Source organism: Panthera tigris, chromosome B3 (genome assembly GCF_018350195.1).
Source record: "Panthera tigris isolate Pti1 chromosome B3, P.tigris_Pti1_mat1.1, whole genome shotgun sequence".
Taxonomy (NCBI): domain Eukaryota; kingdom Metazoa; phylum Chordata; class Mammalia; order Carnivora; family Felidae; genus Panthera; species Panthera tigris.
In genome coordinates, this window is record NC_056665.1 from 74,158,913 (window position 1) to 74,179,611 (window position 20,699).

Sequence of the window (20,699 nt, forward strand, 5' to 3'; positions counted from 1 at the left end):
TATATTCTATTTCATTACCTCCAGGTATAGTTTATAGAGAAGCAACAAAGTAACGGATTCTTTTCCTTTATTTACCATCTCCAATATGATTTAATTTTCTATCATCCTGCAAAAGGGCAAACAATTAGTTACTTACACACACACATACACCATTATGAACTCATGGATTTAAACATACTTAATGTTTATGAAGTTACCCTTTTATTTATTTTTTTTAAGCTTTATTTATTTTTGAGGGAGAGAGAGAGAGAGAAAGAGCGTGAGCGGGGGAGGAACAGAGTGAGAGGGAGACACAGAATTTGAAGCAGGCTCCAGGCTCTGAGCTGTCAGCACAGAGCCCGACACAGGGCTCAAACTCATGAACCGCAAGATCATGACCTGAGCCAAAAGTGGACACTTAACTGACTGAGCCACCCAGACGCCCCAATGAAGTTACCCTTTTAGTGCTCAAATTATCCCATCTTTGGCCATGAGAACTTGGCTCCTGAGTCCTTTTTTTTTTTTTAAGTTTATTTATTTTTGAGAGAGAGCAAGTGGGGGATGGGCAGAGAGAAGAGGCCAACACAGGGCTCAAATCCATGAACCGTGAAATCATGACCTGAGCCAAAATCAAGAGTTGGACGCTTAACCGACCAAGCCACTGAGTCCTTTTGACATTACCCTGATAGTGTTTGCTGGCTTCTTGCTATCTGGTAAGATAAGCTGTTCCGTGTTTGTCTCGTACATTTTCTGCCCCAGACCTGGAATCAGCCATTTCTTTAAGCTCTGGTGGCTTTCCATGGGAAATGGCATTTTAAGATCTACTACTGGATTGGTCATTGTTTCTAGACCTTTTCAACAGATATAGTAAGATAAAACACTTCATGAGTTCATACTGATAGTTCCTATTCAAATTCCTGGCTAAAGAAAGGGTTTTTAGCTTCTGTATCACATCTGTACCTCCTCTCTGGCACACAAAAATTTCTGATTCTCAAGGTCACAGGACATGAGAGTATTAGAAATCCCATAGTTACTCAATTGCTTTTTGGTCAACAGAATTTAAATCCTAGGTAAATTAACGTACTTCCCCTTTCCTTCTACACAGAATGCTACAAGAAGATAATGTAATCAGTCGCTTCGGAAGACAACTTTCCCTTGTGTAGCCCAGAGCTGTACACGTGTCCGAGAAACTCTGCAGTTGCCAGCCTGCAAGGTGGGGTGGGGGAGAGGGAGGCCAGGATTAGCCAGAAAAGAAAAATCTGCTCCCCCTCTCTCCTCTCTAGCCCAGCCTGCCCTCTAGTGGGGATGCTAATGAACAGGAAATAGCACAAGGCAGGTCCCAAAGAAAGTCAATTAGCTGACATTTACTTAGCAATCACTAGAACAAGTCCTAAAATGGGTGCTGAAGGTAGAAAAGTTCTCTGTGGCATTAAGCGGCTTCAAGTGTGGCTGGGAAAACACGAAGCTGCCCAATGAAAAGCACTTCACAAAATGTCACCAAGCAACATACCAAATTTCAAAATCATGAGAGGGAAGGCCAATAGTTTCTCAAAATGACTTAATTATGAAATGGTATATTTCTTTCAATGGAACACATAGTATATCCTAAGACATAAATGTCCATATACATTTAAAAAGTATTATAAGGGGCACCTGGATGGCTCAGTCAGTTGAGCCTCCAACTCTTTGATTTTGGTTCAGGTCATGATCACAGGGTCATAGGGTAGAGCCTTGAGTCCAGCTCCCACTGAGCGTGGTGCCTGCCTAAGATTCTCTCTTTCCCTCTGCCCCTCTCCCCCACTCGCACGCTCTCTCTAAAATAAAAAATAAAAGTATTGTAAGTCACAAGTAACAATTACATTCAAAAGCTTAATACTTACATACAAAAATCAATCAATTGGGGCACCTGGGTGGCTCAGTTGGTTATGGTTTTGGCTCAGGTCATGATCTCATGGTTTGTGAAGTCCAGCCTTCCAGCCGTGTCTAGGTCTGTGCTGACAGCACCAAGTCTTCTCGAGATTCTGTCTCCCTCTCTCTGCCCCTCCCCCACTCAGACGCCCGCGCGAGCTCTCTCTCTCTCCAAATAAACTAAAAAAAAATCTATCAATGGATCCAGAGATAAAATCCTATATCCTTTAGTATTTGACTTAATTTTTTTAACGTTTGTTTATTTTTGAGAGAGAGACAGAGCACGAGCGGGGGAGGGGCAGAGAGAGGGGGGGAGACAGAATTTGAAGCAGGCTCCAGGCTCTGAGCTGTCAGTACAGAGCCAGATGCAGGGCTCGAACTCAGGAACTGTGGCATCATGATCTGAGCCAAAGTCGGACACTTAACTGACTGAGCCACCCAGGCGCCCCTTGACTTTTTTAAAGATTTATTTATTTTATTTATGTAATCTCCACACCCAATGTGGGGTTTGAACTCACAACCCCAAGATCAAGACTCACATGCTCTTCTGACTGAGCCAGCCAGGCACCTCTGACTTAATGTTAAGACTCAGTTTGGCCACAGAATCTCAGATTTTTTTAAATGTTTATTTATTAAAAATTTTCTTTTTATATTGTTTATTTATCTTCAAGAGAGAGCGAGAGACAGAGCTCTAGCAGGGGAGGGGCAGAGAGGGAGGGAGACACAGAATCTGAAGCAGACTCCATGCTCCGAGCTGTCAGCACAGAGCCCAACGTGGGGCTCCAACTCAAGAACCGCGAGATTATGACCTGAGCTGAAGTTGGATGCTCAACCGACTGAGCCACTCAGGCGCCCCTATTTATTTTTGAGAGAGAAAGAAAGCACAGGGGAGGGGCAGAGAGAAAAGGAGATAGAGGATCCAAAGCAGGCTCTGTGCTGACAGCAGAGCCCAATGAAGAGCTCAAACTCGGGAGCCACAAGGTCATGACCTGACCTGAAGTCAGCCACTTAACCAACTGAGCCACCCAGGCACCCCTCAAATTTTGTTTTTAATATTTAACATGACTTTTAATGTTTTGTTCAATAATGTACAAGTTCTGTATTAAAAAAAATTTTTAATGTTTATTTTTGAGAGAGAGACAAAGTGCCCCACAGTTAGGTTTTTTTAAAAGATGGTATTCCAAGGCACCTGGGTGGCTCAGTTGGTGAAGCATCAACTTTGACTCCGATAATGACCTCTGAGTCCATGGGTTCCAGCCCTGATTTGGGCTCTGTGCTGATAGCTCAGGGCCTGGAACCTGCTTTGGATTCTTTGTCTCCCTCTCTCTCTGCCCCTCCCTCCCTCTAAAAAATAAACATTAAAAAAAAAAAACAACAAAACCACAAACCTGGGGCACCTGGGTGGCTCGAGCATCTGACTTTGGCTCAGGTCATGATCTCATGGTTGGTGGGTTCGAGCCCCACATCATCAGCCTGTCAGCACAGAGCCCACTTTTGGATCCTCTGTCCTCCTTTCTCTGCCCCTCCCCACTTGCACTTTGCCAAAAAAAAAAAAAAAAAAAAAAATTAAAAAAACACTTAACCATATAACTTGGACAATTTCCCATAGCAAAAAAAAAAAAAAAGACTACATCATTTTAATGACTACCTGATATTTCTGTGTCTACCACATGGAGCATAATTTGCTTAACCAATATACTCCCATATTACAGTATATTTAGAATATTTTGTTTCCAGTGTTTTACTATTATCATTAATTGATGTGTTGAACATATCCTTTTTTAAATTAATTTATTTTTGAGAGAGAGCAAGCAAGCAGGGGAGGAGCAGAGAGAGGGAGAGAGAGAATCCCAAGCAGGGTCCATGTCAGCACAGAGCCCAAAGTGGGGGGCCGAAATCAAGAGTACAGACTCAGAGCGCCTGGGTGGCTCAGTTCGGTAAGCATCTGGCTTCGGCTCAGGTCATGATCTCACAGTTTGTGGGTTTGAGCCCTGCATGGGGCTCTGTGCTGGTTCTGTGTCTCCTGCTCTCTCTGCCCCTCCCCTGCTCATGCTCTGTCTCTGTCTTTCAAAAGTAAATAAATGTTTAAAAATTTTTTTAAAAAGAGTACGGACTCTTTTTTTTTTTAATGTTTATTTTTGAGAGAGACAGAGTGTGAGCAGGGGAGGGGCAGAGAGAGACAGAATCAGAAGAAGGCTCCGGGCTCTGAACTGTCAGCACAGAGCCAGATGCAAGGCTCAAACCCACGGATGGGAGATCATGACCTGAGCCAGAAGCCCTTTGCTTAACCAACTGAGCCACCCAAGTGCCCCAAGAGTATGGACTTAACTGATTGAGCCACCCAGGCGGCCCAAACATAAATCTTAAGGCTAGATTTAGCATATAGGTCCCAGCTAGATTCCTGTAAGTGGTTCCATTGGGTCAGGAGGAAGGGAGTCTACAAAGTTTCCCCCAGGTAAGAAATTCTCCTGGGAAGGTGCAAAGGTGGAAACAGCACAGAATTTATGGGCATATTGCTTGGCAGAAGTTACAGTAAAAAGGCCGATAAAAAAATAAGACAACCAGATTTGGAAGTTTGTATCTGAAACAATAAACAAAAGTGAACCACTTGTAGGTTCTTTAGAACTAAATGCTATCAGAGAAAAACACTTCCAGCAGATCAAATAGGAGAGGCATGAAGTAATGAAATTTTGATTTTGGGTGGTGACGGTGAAAACAACTTCAACTAATCTTTAAGACTTGAAGAACTGTATTAAAAGGGCAAACAGAAAATAAATTCTTCTTTTAATGATTTCAGATTTTCCAGGCTGGACAGCCCAGAAACCACAGAATCCTAAGGTCTCAATAAACGTTACAGGGAAACTGTTAGTAAGCTACCTGACAATGAGAGATGGGGGACCGGCAGAATCTACTACATAATTAGTACAGCCCACAGCAAAATGAAAGTGCGAGGTGCTTGTTCAAAAAGCAGGCATTTCAGTCGGCGAGAGCAGACCATTAAACCATGAGTAGGGTCCAGTACAGAACGCACGCCAGTTAAGATGCCGGCTCTAGCGACCAGAAACGATAAGCTTGCACCTAGCGGTCTAGAGACCTAGAGGCGTCCTCGGGTCTGACCACACCCATTCTTGACCTCAGGGGCCCAGGGAGAGTTAACAACACTTATAAAAGAGCGCGGACTAGAGGCGCTGAAGTGCAGCTTGGACCCCGGACCTTTGCACTTGGAGCGGCGAGGTCACTCGACTTCCAGCCTGGGAAAAGATCCCGAGACGTAGCACGTCCTGGCCTTGGACTCAGCCGCTTACTCATAAACCCCGAGGAAGGGTAGGAGGCGGCGCTCGTGCACTCGCTGGACTCCCAGAGTGGAGGAGGCACGCCGGAGACCGAGGGTCTAGGGAATGTCTGCAAATCCCGGAGAGCCGTGAGGCTTCCAAGGGGAACAGACGGAACCGGAAAGGTCCCTAGAAACCCACGGGTGTGTCAGGGAGCGTCTGCAAAGACCGCGAAGGGAAGCCAGGAGTCATCTGAAAAGTTGCCAAAGCAACTAAAGGGTGGTCTAGAAAGAGTAGTCCCCACAAAACAAGGCTTCCGGAAGCTAAACCCGGAAGCGAGGATATGGAGGCCTAGATCCCCTTGTGTGACGTGATCACACCCCAAAGGCACCGGTCACCCCTTAGGGCTGGGCTGACTGAAGCTACCGCCAGCAAAATAAGGCTGGAGCCGGGTCGGGAGGAAGGCGAAAGGGAGGCCCTTAGAGATCGTCTGAAAATTGCGAAGGCAAAAGAATTTTAGGGGCCGACGGCAAATGGTATCCCTCGGTAAGACACCTCTAGGTAGCGAACCACCAATTTATTGCAAGCCCCGCCCCTCACCCATCAAGCCTAGTTCCGTTGTCTCCGAATCAGGAAGTAGCCGGTTCCCCACTACTCCTCCCAAGGAAGAGCGAACGCCCCACCTCGGTCGCGCGCTTTTCCTCCCCTCCCACCCTTCACGCACTTTCTCCCGCCCACCTGTCAATCACTGTGCTCAGCTGTCCAGTTGGCGGGCCAAGGGGGCGGGGCCGTCAGGGGCAACGCGTGACGTCTGCAGTCCTCCGGCCGGGAAGCCAGGAGATGCATGACGAAGGAGGCGCGTGACGGAGGAGCAGTTGGCCAACGCTGCGGCCGCAGTCGGTGTAAACAAGGCCTCGCGCCGCTGTGGGTCCTGCGACCGCTCCCGGCTGGTGGGTGGTTTCGCGCGCGGCAGTAACCGCCGGCTTCAGTGGGAGGGGCTTCTCGGCTTCTCCCTGCCTCCCCCACTTGGCGTACACACCCCCAGCACACCACGTGGGCGTGAGGCGAGGAAGGAAGGGGTGTTAGGCTGAATTCTAACTTCATTGGTTGTCGCTGCTGCCGGCTTTCGCAAAGAAGCGCTCTGATTGGTCGGTAAGGGGGGCGTCGGGGGTCTCAGAGCCTTAAGGCTTCTGATTGGTTACATGAGATAAGCTAATGAGGCGCTTTCTTCCGCGAGGGGTTTTGATTGGTCGGCCAGAGAGGTTACCTGGGAATTCACCCACCTACTCCCCCCAGGGACTTTGATAGGTGAGTTTGAGGTAGAAAACTGAGAAATTCCTCTTCAAAGGATTCTCATTGGTGAGCTAGGGTAGCTCCTTAGACTTCACTCTCTGATTTTTTTTTTTTTTTTTTTTTTTTTTTTTTTTTTTTTTTGCTTCACAGGATTGGGGAAGGTTTGTGGTCCTGAAGCCTTGGGAGTTGTCACAGGCTAAAGAGAAGGGATCTCAGTCCCTAGGAAGGGTCGCCCTCCTAGAGATAGCTACCGCTCTATCTCAGGAGACACTGGTGTTTCTAGAGCAGGCTTTGCTTTCATCAAACCCAAGGAGGTGACACGAGGAGTCCCTGCACAGGACCTAATGATGCTGTGATCAGAAGATGGGATCACGGAACAGCAGTAGCGCAGGAACTGGGTCCGGAGACCCCTCTGAGGGCTTGCCCCGAAGAGGGGCTAGCCTGCGTCGGAGTGAGGAAGAGGAAGAGGAGGATGAAGATGTGGATCTGGCCCAGGTACTGGCCTATCTCCTCCGCAGGTAACTTACCCTCTGATGTGTCCCCACCAGGGACCACCACAGTCCCTTGATCCCAACTCCAGGCAGTGAAGTTAAAGAGGATAGGGAATGGGATTAGCCCAGACCAGCTGTTCTGTTTGAGCTTCCCTTCTGGACATTCATGGCACTCATCTCAATACACAACAAGAGTAGTTCTTAATTAGGGAGGGTCACGAAGACAAACTCACTTCTGTGTTTGAGGGAACTGTTCAGGGGAGCCTCTCTAGCTGTTTCTACACAAATGTAAGCTGTTTTCCAAGTAAGTAAAAAATAAAATGAAAATGGGGCCCTGATGGAAAAGGAGTGATGTGAGGGGTAAAGAGAAGAGCTGGGGAGGTGGGTGTTCAACTTCTGTGAAGTTATTGACATGTGATATGAGGCCATGTGGACTTACTTGAAAAACAAGTTTAAATTAACCTAACTCTAACCCTGTTCTTGAGGAAAGAATGCTTTGAGGAAATTGACCACCAGCACTTAACCAAAAAGGTTTGCCACTGGCTTTGTTTTTTAGCTGTAGCTCCTTGGGAAGAAGACAAGCCTGGGGATCCCTTTAGTTCTATTCTGGACTCCTCAGGCAAGAGGCTCAGAAGGAAATGCTCTTAGAACTTTTAGCTCTCTAGGAAGTCAGTTTAGTAGGTTTGTCAACATCCACGGAGTGTTGCAGTTCTCCGCTCCTGCTGTAAGCATGAAGATTCATTTTCTACAGTATCTTATAGGAGACTGAAAATTACAGCCAAGGTCTAGTCAGCCTCAAACTTCAAAACAGGGACAGTGTAGGGTTTGAGTAGTAGGTGGATAGCCATTGACTCTGAATTTGGTTGGTTTGGGGAAGGGATCCTCCCTTTTATCATGGGCATCTCTCCATAGAGGCCAAGTGAGGTTGGTGCAGGGAGGAGGTGCAGCAAATTTACAACTCATCCAGGCCCTCTCAGACTCGGAGGAAGAGCATGACAGTGCCTGGGATGGCCGTCTTGGGGACCGATACAACCCACCTGGTAAGAGGAAAGGCAGACTGAGACCCTAACATTGGAAGACTTTCATTAGAAAATCCTTTTTCTTTTCTTTTTCTTTTCTTTTTTCTTTTTTTTTTTTTTTTGTAAGAACATATGTTAAACTGAAATAAGATGAGATAACTCAGGGAATGAGGGAGCCTTCACAGCTGTAGTATATTCGGCCACATTGAGTGGGCTGGAGCACAGTTCTGCGGCTGCAAAACCTAGGATGAAACTTCTCCTTGATACTCACAGTGGACGCAACTCCTGACACCCGGGAGCTGGAATGCAATGAGATCAAGACACAAGTGGAATTGGCCACAGGGCGGCTGGGGCTTAGACGGGCAGCCCGGGAGCACAGCTTTCCTCAAATGCTGCACCAGGTAGGCCTCTCAACCTCTACCCAGCCTGGCAGCAGGCCTCCTGAGGAAGCCAGAAGCTCTGTCTGCCCCAGAGAAGAGGGAAATAAACTTTCCAAGGACGCCTCAAGTGCTGGAGCTGGAGACTTCTTAGCCAGTCTACATCGGAGTTTGGTGGGACACACTAGTGTGTGTGGTGTCTATTTCTGTAGCGAGAGCAATCTCTGGAGGAGGGGGCTTGGTGTGGCTGCAGTGGCCCTCTGTTTGTGCTAGCAATATTCCCCAATCCCTTCCTTTAGAGAGAACGGGGCCTCTGCCACCGGGGAAGCTTCTCCCTTGGAGAACGGTCTCGAATGATGTCTCAGTGAGTATGGGGCTTGGTGGAGAGACTCTAAGGGCCAGATAGGTTTTATCCCCTAAACTTTGAAGGGACAGGTATAAAAGGATGGTCAGGGATATTAAAGTTAAATGGGGTCAAAGTTTGAGAGTAAACAAACTGGAAAAGCGTAGGAACTGAGAAGATAAATGAATGTAAGAACAGGGATTATACCCCAGGCCAAAAGGGAAGTTCGCCCTCGTACTCACACCCAGCTCTGTTAGGATTCTGCTAACCGGGATAATCTTCATCCTCAGCTTCCTTTACCTTCACTTTCCCTCTCCCTCCCCAGCTTCTTGCCCAACGATCTGGGTTTCACTGATACCTACTCTCAGAAAGCTTTCTGCGGCATCTACAGCAAAGATGGTCAGATCTTCATGTCTGCTTGCCAAGGTACCAGTCCCTGGTCCTACGAACTACCCTGAAACAAGGAATATACCCCCTGACTGAGGCTAGAAAGCCCCAGACTGAGGGAACGCTGACCCTGGGTTAGGATGCTTAGCCAGAACACATTCCCCATGATCAAGGGAAGATTCCACAGATGTACAGAGAAGGAGAGGTCAGATCTAGAGAGGATGCGAGAAGAGGGTTTCCTAATTCTGCCTGATCCCCACTTACCCAGACCAGACAATCCGACTGTATGACTGCCGGTATGGCCGCTTTCATAAATTCAAGAGCATCAAGGCCCGGGATGTAGGCTGGAGCGTACTGGACGTGGCCTTCACCCCTGATGGGAACCACTTCCTATATTCCAGCTGGTCTGATTACAGTGAGTATGCCCCAGACTTCTACTGGCTCTCCAGCCCAGGACCTGAGGTCTCCCGAATGCCCACGTCCATTGTGCCAGGACTTTATCCCTTCTCCTGGGAGGATCACTCCCAGGGTCTGACATCCTTGCCCTTTGTTCCATCTCCTGCCCAGCTTCACTTCCACCCTCCTTCCCCCAGCTCTGAAAGATTCTTGTCTCTCTTGCCTTTCTTAGTTCATATCTGCAACATCTACGGGGAGGGAGACACACACACTGCCCTGGATCTAAGGTACTGGCTTCCCTCCTTGGGCAGACTCATCAGAAACTTCTCAAGAGGAAGGCTCTCCAGGAGCAAACCTCCTGAACTGGAACTCCTGCTTAGAGGGAGAAAGTACACTGGTTGCAAGTGTCTCTGTGCGGATTCCTGGGAGGGAAGCACCCATCCTTTTCAGCCAGAGGAGCAGGGTAAACCAGATGGTTGCAGGATTATTTCCGCGTCCTCACTGAGGTGATCCACATTCTGGCACGCATTAGCCGGACTTCCTTTTCCCCTTAGAAGTGTGCCTTACAATCCTCATCAGATTCTGTGCAGATCAACAAAGGCTGAGGGGAGTCCACTTAACCCAGTTCCTTCTATGCTCTATGCTCTTTTTAGGCCAGATGAGCGTCGCTTTGCTGTCTTTTCCATCGCTGTCTCCTCAGATGGACGGGAAGTGTTAGGAGGGTGAGTATTTGTAGGGGATGCACTCCTCAATTAATGAGGTAGGAGTTCTCCCAGAGACTGTACTGGACCCCACTGTGGAGAACAACCAGCCCTTCTCCAAGGTCAGGGTTTACGAGTTGCTTCACCTCTTGCTCACTGTTTCCCCAGCATGAGATGGGATGTCTCAAACCTGCTTGCAAAAACACAGCTAACTTTTTTCCCACCTCCTGTGTAAGAAGAGACCAGGGCTTGCCCCTCAGCAGGACTTTGCAACAAGGACTCTCTAGAGCATACACAGCATAAGTCCTCTCAGTTCTGGCTCCAGGACTCTCTTTATCCCTTCCCTTTCAGGGCCAATGATGGCTGCCTATACGTCTTTGATCGAGAACAGAACCGGCGCACCCTTCAGGTAATGTCCTTGAAACTTAGAGCCTCTGCTTCCTGGTCTTTGGCCTATTAGAAGACCTAGAAAGAGGTCCTAGGTGTTCTGGCTTCCTTCTTTGCTAGATTGAGTCCCATGAGGATGATGTGAATGCAGTGGCCTTTGCTGACATAAGCTCCCAAATCCTGTTCTCTGGGGGTGATGATGCCATCTGCAAAGTGTGGGATCGACGCACCATGCGGGAGGATGACCCTAAGCCCGTGGGTGCACTGGCTGGACATCAGGACGGCATCACCTTCATTGACAGCAAGGTGGGCAGGGAAGCAGAACCGCACAGCCAGGTTACAGTTGTCGAAGTGGACTGGCATGGAAACTCACCAAGCTCCTTATTAGCTAAGGTTTGCAAGAGCTGGAGTTTAGGGAAGGGACTTAAGCCAAGAAACATGAGCTCCATCTGTATTCACCAGTCCTCAAGGAGCAGGGCAGGGCTTTCTGTGGAAGGAAAGAAGACAATTTATCCAGGATAGAATAGGAGGCCCAGCCAGTCCCTGGGCAAAGAAGGGGAAACCTAGCCAGGGGGTCAGGTCTGTGGTAGAATACCAATGGTGAGCTCACCTGGATGAAGAAAGAGGCAAGCTAAGTCAAAGGACTGACATTCTTCCCCCTCACCTGGAGAAGCAGAGCTGGACTGACAGACCCCGATATTTGCAAACTCTGATACCTTGTTCCCCATCTGGGGATTCACAGGGTGATGCCCGGTATCTCATCTCCAACTCCAAAGACCAGACCATCAAGCTCTGGGATATCCGACGCTTTTCTAGTCGGGAAGGTATGGAAGCCTCACGGCAGGCTGCCACACAGCAAAACTGGGACTACCGCTGGCAGCAGGTACCCAAAAAAGGTGAGAGTGGAAGGTAGAACCTGAGATCTGGAGAATAAAGAGTCAGGGGTGGTAGTTAAAATAATTAACCCCTGGTAAAGCCTGGCATGGGCACAGTGGATGTGACCGTAGCCTGGGTCCCTCCCCCCAACTCCCTCTTGCTAGGCGTGAAGTCTTTGCTGAACTCTGGGGAGAGTTGGGGTTCCCGGGGCTGGGGCTCACTCAGAAACAACCAATACAAAAAGTATTTCAGTATCTTCACAACCAGCATGCTGAGCCATATTGGTGAACATTAGGTGGGGAAGGAGCCACCAGTCGGAGACTGGAAAGGCAGTCATCTGTAAGCATCAGTCTTTGCTGAGGACTGACGATACAGGAGAATCCAGACTCCCTAACCTAGGGCTCTCCATGCATCCCTACCCAGCCTGGCGGAAACTGAAACTCCCAGGAGACAGCTCCTTGATGACCTACCGGGGCCATGGGGTGCTGCATACCCTTATCCGTTGCCGATTCTCCCCCACCCATAGCACCGGCCAGCAGTTCATCTATAGTGGCTGCTCTACTGGCAAAGTTGTCGGTAAGGATTGTGTCAGAAGAGGGGGCCTTGGGAAAGGCAGGAATATTTCTCTGGCATTGCGCCTGTTACCGGTAACCACCTTAAATGTCTTAATGGTGACTATAAGTGAGATTTAATTCAGTTTGGAGCAGGTTAGGCTTAGGGAAGTAGAAAACATTGTATTCACTAGCACTTTTTTTTTTTTTTTTAAGAGAGAGTTCAAGTGTGGAAGGGGCAGAGGGAGAGGGAGAAAGAGAATCTCCAGCAGGCTCCACGCCCAGCGTGAGCCAGACGCAGGCTCAATCCCATGACCCTGGAATCATGACGTGAGCCGAAATCAAAAGTCAGATGCTTAACCGACTGAGCCACCCAGACACCCTAACGTGTTAAATTAAGAAAAGGAACATAGGGGCACCTGGGTGGCTCAGTCACTTAAGCATCTGACTTTCGATTTCGGCTCAGGTCATGATCTCATGGTTCGTGAGTTCGAGCCCCACGTCAGGGTCCGTGCTGACAGCTCGGAGCCTCGAGCCTGCTTCAGCTTCTGTGTCTCCCTCTCTCTCTACCCCTGCCCACTCACCTTCTGTTTCTCTCTCCCTCAAAATAAATAAACATTAAAAGAAGGAACATAGGCTTCTATTTAGTAAATATAATAATAGATTGCCAAAAATATACTTAGTTCTATTTTTTTAGCCTGTCAAGGAAAGAAAGAGATTGCAGATGAAAAGCCGGGGCGGGGGGGCGGAAATGGAGGGCAGGGACAAATAGGATGACACAAGAAGACAAGCTCATAGTAAAGGACATGCAGTCATTAAAGCAGAAAGTGTGCAGAAAGACACAAATACATGTACAGCTATGAGGAGCCTAAGACAGTGCCATACCTAGGGAGGCACTCAGGGGCCCACTCAGAAAGGAAGATGCACCCCTGTCCAGAAGACTCCAGAAGGCTCAGGTGTCTGTGCAGATAGCCCATTGTTCACTTTTGTTGTGCCTTCCATATCTTATGGGTTTCATAGAAAATTGTTGTAAAGAGCTTTAAAGCCACATTACATTTTCTTAACTTTTGACCCTGTTAAGTTTAGGTAAGGGCCAGGGAGAGGTATCCAAGCTCTGCCAGACCACACACTCAAGCCGAGGTAGGGAAAAGAAAGAGAAATTACATCATCCTCTGGTGTGGGCTTTGCTCCCTGCAAAAGTGGGGAAATTGCCCTAGAGGTAAGCAGTACAGTTCAGGAACTGTGAGGGGTATTTAGAAGGTACTCTGGCAGCCCCGTCTCCACTCTGACCTTCCCTGGACAGTGTACGACCTCCTCAGTGGCCACATCGTGAAGAAGCTGACCAACCACAAGGCCTGCGTGCGTGACGTCAGCTGGCACCCCTTTGAGGAAAAGATTGTCAGCAGTTCGGTGAGGTGGCAGGGGTTGGGGGGCCAGTGCATGTCTGGGACTTGGACCTAGGCAGGGCAGCACCCCCTGACTACTTGCCACCTTCTGCCCTGCAGTGGGATGGGAACCTGCGTCTCTGGCAGTACCGCCAGGCCGAGTACTTCCAGGACGACATGCCAGAATCTGAGGAGCCCCTCAGCGCCCCTGCCCCAGTGCCCCACCCCTCTGCAGCCTTTTCCTCACCCCAGTAGACCTGATCTCCAGCCCCATACACCGGTGAGCCTCTTACAAGCTCTCTGCCTCCTCCCTTCCGGGAGATCTGTGGGGGAATCCCTGGCATTGGATGGGGAGGAGCACAAGCCCAGGCTTTGGGGCCCTAGCTGAGCCCTAGAAGGGCCTCCCCAAGGGGCAGAGTAACTCTGTCTCCTCATGTGCTCACACCCAGTGGCTTGGGTGTCTATCTCTGGCCAGGGTTTGGCAGGACTGCCATTATCTGGGGTGTGGCCTTTGTCAGCAGGAGAACTGTCCTGAGTGTTTTTAATCATGTTTGGATGTTAAGTGTTAGCTCCTAGAATAGATGCCCGGGGCCAGGTCTGAACTGAGCTGTCAGCCAGACCCTTCCCTGGCCTTCATGTTGAGGATTAGACTGGCCAATCCGAGGGCCAGGCATCCTGGCCCTTCTTCCAGAGGTCCTGAAGGCTAGAGCTCTAGCCGTTTAAGGGAGGGTGGGATGAGTAAGGCATATCATTAGCACCCTCCTGGGTGGGAATTAGATCTTCTCTATGTCTGGGTCTTTGGGGTGGGACAGGTTGTGGTGTGAGAGGCTCCATGTGGCCCCACACAGGGCAGGCCCTCCCTTCCCAGACTTCCATCATGCTGGAGGCCAGCAGCTTCAAGGAGGGATGTTGAAGTAGGACTCCTTCGTCCTCTCACTGGCTTTGGCTCCCTCAATAAATTCTCTGTGGGAACCTGGCTCAGTGTCTGTCTCTGTCTCATTCTTTTTCCTGTCTAAGGCCTTTTATCCTCTCACTTCAAGAAAGTAGTATCCACAAAGCCTTCAGATATGCTTCTCTGTAGGAGAAAACACCCCTTTGATGCCCCCAAGATGAAGAGAAATGCCAAAATCATTTGTTAACTGTGCTCTGCAACAGGCAACTCCCTCACTGAACTCAGAAACTTCCAGCAAGTAGAAATTGAGGTAGCAGGAAGTAAGTGCATTTTAGATTAGAACCTGGAACACCCACATCAGCTTTGTTCTGGGGCTGGCCTTGGAGCTGGTCCGGTCTATGAGAAGTAGCTCAGAGCCAGAGAGGACTGGATGGGCACTGATGCCAGGCCCCATCTGGGTGCTTCACACCAAGGACCTCATCCACCCTCACAGCCACCCTTTGTACAGGTGAGGAAATGGCAATGTGAAGAGGTCAGGCAACATGCCCCAGATATAATAGATTGCCAAAAATATCTTTGGGGTGGGACAGAGCAAACCCATGGTTTATGATCAGAAGGAGAGTTGGTTAGGGTCCACACCCAGCTCTGATCTACCTTTCTTTGTGATATTTCATTATCCCTAATGCAATTTGCAAACCAGCACACACACCTCCAAGTGTTCTCAAAGACACAGCAAGGGGTAAAAGGGATTCGTCTTTCACAGCAAAACAGGTAGTTATAAAAGAGTAGATTCTCCAGCTGCTCGGCCCACATGTGATCTCTTTCCTCTGACTGATCTGCCTAATGTGAAACTATCATGCCTGTCTCCCTTCCTACTGGCCCTCCTCATTCCCCTTCTGTCACTTCACCCCAGAGATGCCACCCATCTCACGCAGAACCTGTATTACCTCCAGAGCGCCAAAACTTAGAAGCAAATTACAATTTTTAATATCCTCAAAGTCTCCTTTAATCAAGGCCTCAAGGACCATCCATTCTTCTTATCAAGAGATGAATTTCCAGGGCGCCTGGGTGGCTCAGTCAGTTAAGCATCTGACTTCGGCTCAGGTCATGATCTCATGGTTCATGGGTTCCAGCCCTGTGTCAGGCTCTGTGCTGACAGCTCAGAGCCTGGAACCTGCTTCAGATTCTGTGTCTCCCTCTCTCTCTGCCACTCTCCTACTTGTGCTCCATCCACCTCTCTCTCTCTCTCCCTCTTTCTCTCTCTTTCTCAAAAATAAACATTAAAAATTTGTTAAGAAAAAAAGATGAATTTCCAATACAATTTTAACTTATTAATTATCAGAAATATGTGAAATCTGGCGATTGGATAAAGAAGAGGTATACATATATATACAATGGAATATTACTTGGAATATTACTTTCAGAAAGAATGAAATCTTGTAATGATGTGGACGGAGGTAGAGTGTATTATGCTAAGTGAAATAAATTGGTCAGAGAAAGACAAATACATGATTTCACTCATACGTGGAATTTAAGAAACAAAACAGATGAACATAGGAGAAGGGGTGGGGAGAGAAGAGAGGGAAACCACAAGAGGCTCTTAATGATAGAGAACAAACTATGGATTGATGGAGGTGGGTGGGGGATGGGCTAGATGGGTAATGGGTACTAAGGAGGGTACTTGTTGGGATGAGGACTGGGTGTTGCATGGAAGTGATGAATCACCAAATTCTCCGGAAACCAATATTGCACTGTATGTTAACTAACTAAAAAAAAAATTTTTAACTAAAGTTTAAATTAAAAAAAAACCAAAGCTACAAAAAAAAGTGAAATCTTTGCTGTACTAATTATACATTTTATATTACTAACAATTATTATGAAAACTTTATCCAGAAGAAAAACGTTTTAATTTCAGGGCCTTATGAACACAAGAAATATTTAAAAATTAACTTTCAGGGCACCTGGGTGGCTCAGTCGATTAAGTGTCTCACTCGATTTCGGCTCAAGTCATGATCTCATGGTTCAAGGGATTGAGCCCCACGTCGGGCTCTGCATTGGCAGCACAGAGGCTGCTTGGGACTCTCTCTCTCTCTCAAAATAACTTCAAAAAAATTAAAATTAAGTTTCAAGTTACAGACTTTTTTTGGCAGAGACATGTGATCAATAAAAGACTTTCAGAGGGCGCCTGGATGACTGAGTCGGTTGAGCATCTGACTTTGGCTCAGGTCATGATCTCACAGCTCGTGAGTTCGAGCCCTGTGTCCGGCTCTGTGCTGACAGCTCGGAGCCTGGAGCCTGTTTCGGATTCTGTGTCTCCCTCTCTCTCAATGTGAAACTATCTCGCATTCTGTCTCTCTCTCTCAAAAATAAACATTAAAAAATTAATAAAAAATAAAGAACTTTCAGGCACAAAAACATTAGGATAAATTCTGTAGGGGAAGTCTAATAGAAATATGATTTCTGACTATTAAGATCTTGTCACTTGTTTTTTAAGTGGATAATGGTAAGATATATAGTCACTGTAGGGTTTAGATTCCATTGGGTATATTTAAAAGAGTGATCTATAGAAAATGCGTTGGAAATTATGTTCTGTGCAACTATTTAAAATTACAATGAGGGGCGCCTGGGTGGCTCAGTCGGTTAAGCGTCCGACTTCGGCTCAGGTCATGATCTCACGGTCCATGAGTTTGAGCCCCGCGTCGGGCTCTGTGCTGACAGCTTAGAGCCTGGAGCCTGCTTCAGATTCTGTGTCTCCCTCTCTCTCTGACCCTCCCCTGTTCATGCTCTGTCTCTCTCTGTCTCAAAAATAAATAAAACATAAAAAAATTTTTTTTTAATTACAATGAAAATTTTTTGTCAACTTAAAAATGTGTGAGAGGTTTTATAGGTCTTCATGTTGGGGTCCATAAACAGGAACTATGTCGAGGTATGGCTTTAGGATCTGAAAGGAATCAGATTGATTAGTCAATGTTGGTCAGTTTATGAATGAGGGCACGGAGGACCAAGGAAGATTAGTTGATTTTCCCAAAGTCACACAGTTCAGAACCCAGGGGTACTTGCTTGCTCATTCTTTTCACTACTTCATGGGCCTCCACTGTGCTCTGAAAACCCACCACAGTTTTGTGGAATGAGGAAGGCAGACAAAAAAAGTATCCCAGAACAGTTACTGAATAAGAGGGATGTCCCTTGGTTAGGTTGCTCTCCTCCTTGTGGTTCTAGCCCCAGGGGTCAGGCTGGGAGGCCAGTGTGGGGCTTAGGACCCAGGGTAACTGGCAGGTGGACACAACCTAAGGTTTTGATGGACTCCAAGCTGGGGATTTTTGTAGGGTCTCCACTCCCACCCCCATCACATGGTACTAAGCCTAATCTTTGGGGTTCTGAAAGTCCAACCGGGGCTGCCACCATCTCTCATACAGTACGCCTTTCATCAGACACTTCGATTTCATGTGTTGGCCATCATAATAAACACCAAGGAATGGGGGGTGCCTGGGTGGCTCAGTCCATCAAGTGCCAGACTCTTGGTTTTGGCTCAGGTCATGACCTCTCAGCTTCATGGGTCTGAGCCCTGCATCCAGCTCTGCACTGGCAGTGCAGAAACTGCATGGGCTTCTCCCTCTCCTTCTCTCTGCCCCTCCCCCACTCATGCTGTCTCTCTCTCTCTCTCTCTCTCAAAATAAATAAACTTCAAGATTCTCTCTCCCTCTGCCCCTCTCCCCCCGCTCAGTCTCTGTAAAATTTAAAAAAAAAAAATCTGGGTCTGTTTCATCAGTGGGATCTAGCTCCTCTCCTGAATCAGGATGCATGAGATGTCTGTGCACAGCACGGTGTCCAACTCAGGCAGAGGAGGCACATCAGCAGGGGTATCCACTTAGGTGCACTGTGACCTGAGGGGCTTGACCCAGCCCCAGCCCCTGTCTGGTGTGAGGAGCTCTGAGGGGCTAGTTTGGCCCTACATAAACCATGGTGGTTATGCAATGCACCAGACATCAGATCTAACGTGAGACCATTCTTTGTGGGGTTTTTTTTGTTTGTTTTTTAGTTAAAAAAAAAAAAAAAGTTATCATCTTGAGAGAGAGAGAGAGAGATCATGCAAGCTAAGCGAGAGCTAGATGGAGGGCTTGATCCCACAACCCTGGGATCATGACTGAGCCACAATCAGGAGTCAGATGCTCAACCAACTGAGCCACCGGTGGGGTGCCCCCAGACACAGATATTTTTAATGATTTCCAAGATTTAGTTAATCTGAATCTTCATGACCCCTGATTTCCCTGTGGAGCAAACAAAGTAAATTTGGGGTGGGGTGGGGGTGACTGGCTGATCAAAGACAGGCAGACCCAGGCAGACTGTGGACAAAGACAACACTGAACAGTAGACCTTACCCTCCAACAAGAACTAGAACAGGGTTGGAGCTGGGGACACAAACCTAGAGAGTCAAGGGGACACAGGGCTAACAGGAAAGGACACAGGCCACTGTCAGGACACACATCTAAGGCTAGGACCCTGCTGACGTGGCAGCCCTCCGCCCTGGCCCCTTGCTGCCCCCCGCCCCTCTCCCCCGCCTGCCAGCTGCCAACAGGGCTCTGCCCTGTGTCTGCCACACCTGTCACTGCCTGTCCTTGTCCAGGGGGGGCCCCATCAGCCCCTCCTCAGCTGCCCAGCAGAGCAAGCAGTTAGTGGGGAGGGGAGGGAACATGGAGCGGGGGCCGGTGGTGGGGGCAGGGCTGGGGGCCGGGGCCCGAATCCGGGCACTGCTGGGCTGCCTGGTCAAGGTGCTGCTCTGGGTGGCCTCTGCCTTGCTGTACTTTGGAAGTGAACAGGCTGCCCGGCTCCTGGGCAGCCCCTGCTTACGGCGCCTCTACCATGCCTGGTTGGCAGCAGTGGTCATCTTTGGGCCCCTTCTGCAGTTCCATGTCAACCCTCGGACTATCTTCGCCAGCCACGGCAACTTCTTCAACATGTGAGTCCACTTGAGGCTGTGGGCGCCGGCTCCCTGTGCTCTGAGATCCCAGCTCCCTCCTCCAGGCTTCTGTCCTCCTGCCAGTCTGGACACTAAAAATAGGCTAGGAGGTTGAGGAGAAATTGGGAGGAGGGGGAGGGGAACAGAGTTGTGGGGTACAGGGGAAATCAGGAGCAGGGCTGAAGAGGAAATATGGGTCCTAGAAGGCTGAATGGGCCTCTAAGGAGATGGCAAAGTTTAAGTGAATGGGGGTGGGTAGGGGGAGGAAATGGAACCAGAGATGATATGCAGGACTGGGAACAGCAGTGATGGGAACACAGACGGGGTGGGAGATGGGGCTTGAGGGGTCCCAATAGCCTCCATTCTCCTGTGCCCACAGAAAGTTTGTGAATTCGGCATGGGGCTGGACGTGCACCTTCCTGGGGGGCTTCGTGTTGCTGGTGGTGTTCCTGGCTACCCGGCGCGTGGCGGTGACTGCCCGGCACCTGAGCCGGCTGGTGGTGGGGGCCGCAGTGTGGCGGGGGGCCGGCAGGGCCTTCCTGCTCATCGAGGACCTGACTGGTTCCTGCTTCGAGCCTCTGCCCCAGGGCCTGCTGCTGCACGAGCTTCCCGACCGCCGCAGCTGCCTGGCAGCCGGCCACCAGTGGCGGGGCTACACGGTCTCCTCCCACACCTTCCTGCTCACCTTCTGCTGTCTGCTCATGGCTGAGGAAGCCGCTGTGTTCGCCAAGTACCTGGCCCATGGGCTGCCAGCCGGGGCGCCCCTACGCCTAGTCTTCCTGCTCAACGTGCTGCTGCTGGGCCTCTGGAACTTCTTGCTGCTCTGTACCGTCATCTATTTCCACCAGTATACTCACAAGGTGGTGGGTGCTGCAGTGGGGACCTTTGCCTGGTACCTCACCTATGGCAGCTGGTATCATCAGCCCTGGTCTCCAGGGAGCCCAGGCCACGGGCTCTTCCCTCGGCCCCACTCCAGCCGCAAGCATAACTGAAAGAAATAAAGGCAAATCAGGCCTAAGTCTGGCTCTTCTCATCATTTGGTTGGGAGGACTCAGAAACGGTGAGAAGGATAAGAAAAGAATCAGGCAGTCTCGCGTTCCTCAACCATTTCTTGCTGTTATGGACTTTGAATATCCTTCCTTATGCTTGATCTCCATCCCTCCTGCTGTCCTTTTAGTCTCCCAGTCCTTGCAGACTTCAAGCTACATGGAGGGTTTTGCTGTCAAGGAATGGTGATGTTAGAGCAGGTAAAAGTGCCCTTAGGTATGGGCAGCACTCCTGCTGGGCAGGTGCTTCATCTCTAGCCTGGCTGATTTGTTTTTCCTGCCTCCTGCACTGAATCCCACCCTCCACCTTCCTCAGGGGCCTGTCTATCTGGGCACATTTATTTAACAGGTATTTATTGAGCCAAGCAGAGTTCCATGCCTTATGAATGAGACAAGGTTTCTGGAGGACCTGGGTGGCTTGGTCAGTTAAGCATCCTAC

General features: G+C 49.0%; 3 protein-coding genes across 15 annotated transcripts in view; 2 read left to right on the forward strand and 1 right to left on the reverse strand.

Moving 5' to 3' along the window:
- NRL (neural retina leucine zipper) overlaps positions 1 to 5,974 on the reverse strand; it is a 29,683-nt gene extending 23,709 nt beyond the window's left edge. The window contains exon 1 of one of the 2 annotated variants that reach the window (XM_042989444.1): positions 5,898 to 5,974. The gene's annotated coding sequence lies outside the window, so the exon portion shown is untranslated. Of the gene's footprint in view, positions 1 to 5,759; positions 5,839 to 5,897 lie in introns of those variants that run through there. The other variant, XM_042989446.1, reaches the window with a different exon arrangement.
- Positions 5,257 to 19,180, forward strand: DCAF11 (DDB1 and CUL4 associated factor 11). Of its 12 annotated transcripts, none has more exons than XM_042989438.1 (16): positions 5,905 to 6,109; positions 6,764 to 6,947; positions 7,856 to 7,983; positions 8,236 to 8,363; positions 8,639 to 8,703; positions 9,008 to 9,108; positions 9,338 to 9,484; positions 9,698 to 9,752; positions 10,119 to 10,187; positions 10,518 to 10,575; positions 10,674 to 10,859; positions 11,296 to 11,449; positions 11,853 to 12,005; positions 13,284 to 13,390; positions 13,486 to 13,645; positions 19,162 to 19,180. In XM_042989438.1, exons 1-15 carry the CDS (start codon positions 6,004 to 6,006, stop codon positions 13,618 to 13,620), a joined length of 1,776 nt encoding a protein of 591 aa, XP_042845372.1. In that variant the 5' UTR covers positions 5,905 to 6,003; the 3' UTR covers positions 13,621 to 13,645; positions 19,162 to 19,180. The 12 variants fall into 12 exon arrangements, 11 of the variants coding, with proteins under 11 accessions (XP_042845374.1, XP_042845372.1, XP_042845371.1 ...); XM_042989437.1 differs by lacking the exon at positions 19,162 to 19,180 and adding an exon at positions 19,133 to 19,151; XM_042989440.1 differs by lacking the exons at positions 5,905 to 6,109; positions 19,162 to 19,180 and adding an exon at positions 5,257 to 5,705 and having other exon boundaries at positions 6,603 to 6,970; positions 13,486 to 14,341.
- FITM1 (fat storage inducing transmembrane protein 1) lies at positions 18,773 to 20,222 on the forward strand. Its single transcript, XM_007099351.3, has 2 exons — positions 18,773 to 19,214; positions 19,594 to 20,222. Exons 1-2 carry the CDS (start codon positions 18,949 to 18,951, stop codon positions 20,204 to 20,206), a joined length of 879 nt encoding a protein of 292 aa, XP_007099413.3. The 5' UTR covers positions 18,773 to 18,948; the 3' UTR covers positions 20,207 to 20,222.
- The last annotated feature ends 477 nt before the right edge of the window (positions 20,223 to 20,699 follow it).